The sequence below is a fragment of the Copidosoma floridanum genome, unplaced genomic scaffold, assembly GCF_036245765.1.
Source record: "Copidosoma floridanum isolate Cflo_tuat_1 unplaced genomic scaffold, Cflo_Japanese_pri ptg000008l, whole genome shotgun sequence".
NCBI lineage: Eukaryota > Metazoa > Arthropoda > Insecta > Hymenoptera > Encyrtidae > Copidosoma > Copidosoma floridanum.
In genome coordinates, this window is record NW_028321885.1 from 2,927,544 (window position 1) to 2,933,543 (window position 6,000).

At 29.1% G+C, this 6,000-nt stretch overlaps 1 protein-coding gene across 1 annotated transcript in view; it reads right to left on the reverse strand.

Moving 5' to 3' along the window:
* The window catches only part of LOC106636993 (RAS oncogene family member Rab32), a 268,682-nt gene extending 262,968 nt beyond the window's left edge, over positions 1 to 5,714 (reverse strand). Inside the window, exons 1-2 of the mRNA XM_089589278.1 lie at positions 5,702 to 5,714; positions 4,545 to 4,796 (exon numbers count right to left, since the gene is read on the reverse strand). Coding sequence (XP_089445404.1) covers positions 4,545 to 4,796; positions 5,702 to 5,714 — 265 coding nt within the window. The remainder of the gene's footprint in view (positions 1 to 4,544; positions 4,797 to 5,701) is intronic.
* Positions 5,715 to 6,000: the final 286 nt, after the last annotated feature.

Consider the following 6,000-nt stretch of genomic DNA (forward strand, 5'->3'; position numbering starts at 1 on the left):
CATTAGAGGGTGAGGGGAAGGGGAGCATGTTCATAAGGCGCTGTGATAAAGTCTGCTGAAGTAATCTCTTGTTTTTTATTTACTCATTGTTTCTCGCCAGAACTGACTAATGTATTAGTAATATTCTTCAGATAAATTACAGAACTTTTTATAAGGTGTTTAGTTTTTTATAGTATGAATCAAACGGCATTAATAAATTTTGTATGGAAGATGGAAAATAAGGAGTAAACGGCATAGTCATTATGATCAATCTGATCTTCTTTCGATAGAAGTGTGCTATGAATTCTTAAAATTAAGGACTTCAATGATACAGCGATTAAAGTACAATATCTCATTAAGGCCTATACCAAGTTTTAGATCATAATTTTGAGTTGAATGACTTCTAGAAGTAATTTCGTGAAAAACCGTCGAGCCACGTAAAAAATCGAGCTGATGGCAGATAGTGTACTCAATGCGTCCTTGTCTTCCGCATAAATGTAACATACGAACTGGAAACAAATTTATTTACGTTTGGGCTAATATCTCTATAACATCAGACGCGATTTTGTTGACACTTCGCACTTGTATAAATGACGTTATCATGAATAATACATCAGTTTTCTTAAACATTCTCATCGCTGTGTCAAGCATAATAGGTATGCGTTTTCTACAACTTTTTGGAAGACTTATATTTATGCTCATGAATATTAAAAACAGCGGAAAAGGGTAACTTCATGAACTTATTTCTTGAAACATGTAGACACGACTGTGTTAAGATTTGGTAACAACACACATTCAATGTTTTTTCACGACATCAATTTAGAAAAAAATATTTTCATCTTTAAATAAAGTGTGCAATGACTTCCTTAAATTACAATATTTCTCAAATCAAACATATAAAAAAAAATTTCAGTTCGACGATCTACAACTTCTTGTGGGTATTTCTGATAATGTTTTGTGTATATATTTAATGTTTGAAAAGTATTTGTTAAAAAAATCTATGTGTGATGAACTTCTTCATGCGAAATTTATTGGCTTGTAATACTATCCTAATGTGTAAATGGTTCAACAAGATCGATGTTTTCAGCTCTTTCGATACAAATATATCGTGGATATTAAACATGGACTAGGAATGATTGTGTACATGACTCACATGAGCCTTATGTTAGAGACGTAATAAGCACATCTTTGCATGGTTTAGTTGTTAAACTTTTTCATTTACGTCACCTATTGTTTATAAGGTAAAATGGGGTGTAGCGGGACACTTTTTTAAGCAAAAAATATTTATTCATTATTTTTGAAGTTCCACCAATGCTAATTCACCTAAATTTTTTTTTAAATTGAAAATATAGGTCTTTACTTAAGGAAACAACGTTTATTGACTAAGTTTATCATTATTTGTTTAATTAAATAATTTTTCTAATAAGTCGTGAAATCTTTAGTAGTATGACATAGTCTTTGAGGATTACGGCAGTAGTAGGACACTGTATGTGGTAGTAGTGGGACAGTATATAATAATATTCTTAGCATAAATGAGAACACAATTTTCAATTGTAAGAGGTAAATTATCACTTTTAAGAGTATCTAAATATAAAAAATAATAGATTAATAGGGATTTCTCTTTTATCTATATTTTTTTCAACAATATCACAAAATCCCTACTTACTACGTCCGTTAATAATAAAGAAAAAAATATTGTCTATTACAACATAAACTAAATAATATACTTATTAATAATACAAACTACGGAAATAATAGTGAACAGAAGTTTAAAATAAATATTAGTTTCTAAGGTCTTAAAACTTTTTTTTTTTCTTTTTATTTTGCTCTGCAATAAATAAACTTTCCACGTACATAATGCTTTTTCATTGTCTTCAAGTTTAGATAAACATTTTTCCATTTCCTGTGCAATTGAGTCATTATTCGCATTTCGGTTTTCTTATTTAAAAATTTTTTTTTAATTTTTTACTTTCAAGTTATTTTCTTTCTTTGTTCCTAACAGTTTTTTCCTCTCTTGAAACTTCTTGTTTGAATTTTTTTCGTACTCTTTAGCGTTTTTATTTCTTCTTTTTTTTTGTTTATTAACTAATACCTACTGCTTTTTGAATGTTTTCTTTTTTTCTTTCTCTCTTTTTTTTAAGTAATGAATCAAATTATTAACAACCGCCACGGGTCGGTTTTCCTTAGCTGCTTTCTTCTTGATCTTAAAATTAATATTGGTTACAGAAAACATTTTTTAAAGGATAATTATTTGATTCTCCTGTAGAGATAAGAAGTAAATTAAAAGGCTGAAATACAAAATGAAGATATAATGTGAGTAAACTAATACTTATATTTTTCTGTTGACAGTTTTTAGAGGTATTGATTTTGTTCAGTTTTTTTTAAATATGAGTATGATGTTAATTAATTATTAAAGTTATACATTATTTTCTGCAAAGTTGATTTTTTTACATTGGGCAGGATGGATTATTACAAATTGCATTGAGGTTAGATTTCAGATTATGTCTATTTACCAGGTAACAATGCTCTCATTTGCTTAACTACTAATCCTACAAATATATTTGAGTTTAATTTTACTATTAAGGATTCGACTTATGACACTCGCACACTTACTATACATAGTTTTTACTATAGTAAAAAGCATGAAATCACAGTCGTTAAAAATAGGATTTGGTCTTGTCGAATACTTGTCCCACTACTACTTAGCTTTTAAGAAGAAGGATGCAGTAGTGGGACAGCAATGATAAGCCTCGTCCTACTTCTACATGGTGTTTACAGAAAATAAGGGTATACTAGGACAGGCTGTATTTTATGACAAAGTAATTATTTTTAAGACCTACTTAATAAAACTTGTTCTTTAGTGTCATATTATCACGTATCAATAGTTTAAACGTAAGAAAAACATTTTATTTTCGGTATATTATCTTGATAGTTAACTTTAGTCTTACATCTAAAATGGGCAAAATACCTCGCTTAAAACGTATGCATCAAACTAGTGTTTGGACAGCTTGATAAAATATCTTTTTGATTCTCCCTTGAACGTTTACCACAATCAATTTTGAGAGTCTTATGTAGCTAAGAGATAAAGGAATATTAGGAAATTTTTTTAAAGATATTTTTTAACAAACGAGTCTACCAGTTACGATTTTCTCCTCCTGTCCCACTAGACCCTGCAATTTTTGCGTTGTCCCACTATACCCCATTTAACACTGTTTGTTAATGAAACATTAAAATACTTACTGAAACCACGACCAATAGAAGTACATATACTTATTCCAACGATAGTTTTACCACTTACGTACACCGTGATCTTTCATGAAAGGTATATTTATATTCATAAATTACCAATCTCAGAACTTCACAAAAACATAAATTAAAAATAAATTGTTGATGTTACGTTTTGGCACGTCTTTAAAAAGTTGTCTGCTTCTTAATAAAATTCTTTGTTTCGATATCTTTATTACTAAGTTTTATTTGTTTACTCACCAATCTAACACAAATATCATAGGGGCTAAAAATTAAAAATCCTTACACTGTGGAGTAAAGAAGGCTTTTAGTATAAATACTACAAGTTGCGTTGTTGTTTTTTTATTTTTTATTTCCTCTGTTCCATTAATAATTTAACTCTTAAAGAAATGCTATTCAATAAATTAGCCACCACTATTACATTCTTTCCATATAATTTTCTTATACATATAAATCCACTCAAAGCTTGAAAATTATAAGCTTGCTATGAAAACAAATTATTTAAGTGATAACTATTAATTGTATTTATTGTCATAAATGCCTCAGAATAATACGTATCAACTACCTCATAGGCTTAAAATAATTTTATTCAGGTTTGTTACAAGATATTGTACGTCAAACTTAGTTAGCTTTGTATGTAATAAGTGTAGGGATGGTTGTAAAAATGTATTATTCATAGCAATAAGTACATTACACCTAATGTTTAACGTTGCAAAAACTTCTAGCTCGAATACAACATTCCAAAATGCAACTTAATAGCAAGGCATATATATATATTTTCTTATGCAAGCTCCCATCAGTTATTTGAGTAATTTTACAATAGTGTTATTAGTTTAAAACGTATCATGAAGAATGTTTCATAATCCTAAATTTTCTCTCCTAGCTGTCGTACCTCGCAGGATATAGTGTACATGAAATGACAGACCAAGCACTTTTTTCTATTTTGGTTACTATTTATAAGAAGAATGTAACTTTTTTTTCAATAGTAGTAGAATAGCTATGACAAATTAACTTGCTAACACAACTCTCATATTTCTTAGTTTTTTGCGAACATGCATCAGCGGTAACACTTCTTAAACTTTGTAAAGACGTTAAGATTTGAAGTCGTATTTAGCTGGAGCAATAATTTCTGTAGTTACGTAGAAAACTTTTGATTACTGAGCAAGAGTATTTATAATGATGATAAAATAATGCAAGTTTTAGTTAATAGTCAGTGTTATATACGTTAATTAAAAATTTTAATTGCAGTTTCTTAAAGTGGCCTCGTTAATATAAAGAGTTTTAAAAATTATAAAATTTCATTACCAAGCTTTCTTTACTGATATCAGAAGTAGGAATAATGATTTGTTCCATAGTTTGTGTTATGTCCTCGTCAATGCCAGCAATATAGCCTAAGCCAGTGTCTTCGTCAAATGTACCCTCAAACGTTGAAAAAGTATCAAATTTGTGCACACTTATATGTCTTGCCAGGTTTTGTTGAGTTTGACTGCGTTCTTTATGATCCAATCTAGAATTAACTACAGTGTCGTATATTGTTTCTTGAGTTAAGTCTAAATCTGTTTCACTATTTTCTAAATGATAATGTATTTGTGTAAATGTCGCACGTTTTTTTTCAAGTGGAATTTTTTTTTTTTGTTTTTGAGATTTAAATACTGATTTTATTTGTATCTGGTTACTGAAGGAATCGAGACCTGTAGTTGGATGTTGAGCCCCTCCTTCTGATAATAGAAAAGATGAATCGTACTTGATAACAGCAAAACTGTCTAGTACTGGTTGTGGATCAATCTTTTTATTCTGTAAGTCTACTAGTATACTATTTTTTGATGGACTAGGCAATAATTGCAATGATGACTGGTTACGCCATAGGCATCTGCTATTGTGATGCTCAGCGAGTGAGATTATTCCATTGAATTTTCCCAATTTCCAAGTCTGTTTCGGCTTTTTTTTTTCCATGAGGCGATCAATTTTTTTTTTTTTGTCTTCTACAGAAATATTAGTTTAGAGAAACGTCGCAATTATGCATTTTTACAAGGGTTACAATAAAATAGGTGTTGAATAAGATGTTTTTGTTGTTAAAAACTAGTACGTAATTTTTTTTTTTTTCGAACAAAATAAAAAGTATATCTGTCAATGAACTTGTATTAGAATTTTTTAGATTAGTTACTACAACGTAATTTCTATGTTTGTCATCGTTTTGAGATGATAAGTCTTACTTATTATTAAAACAAATTTTCCTCACACTTTCCTCTTTCATTTCTTTATCAGAAGTCCGATATAAATATTATATAAGTAACGTTTTTCCATTGAAAGATCTTTAGTGTAAGTTTTTACAATGCCGTAAAATAAACTAATGAATAGATTAAAAGGTTAATTAACAAACAAGTTTCTTACAGTCTTAGTAGTTTTTAATCTTTTTCTAATATTTTTAGAACTTGAGCAGTACCTCAGAAATGTCAAAAATAGTTTAAAAACTTACTTATCGCATACATCGACTTATGCGCGTGAGAGTTACTTTTTTAATAAAGAATACGATCAACCTGAAGCCGAGTTCATACTGCGACAGTCGATATATTCTTTTGTTTTTTTATGACATGTACCTCATTAGGCGCCAAGAACAAGTTGCTGTGGAATCTTTATTATGTAAGCTACTAGCAGTAAAAGCTCTGACTGTTAATTAAATTTTCAATACGTAAGGCAATTTTTAAATCAAATAATTATGTGATTAGTATTTTTCTTCTAATTATAGAAGAAACAAATGTGATAAAAGATATGGAA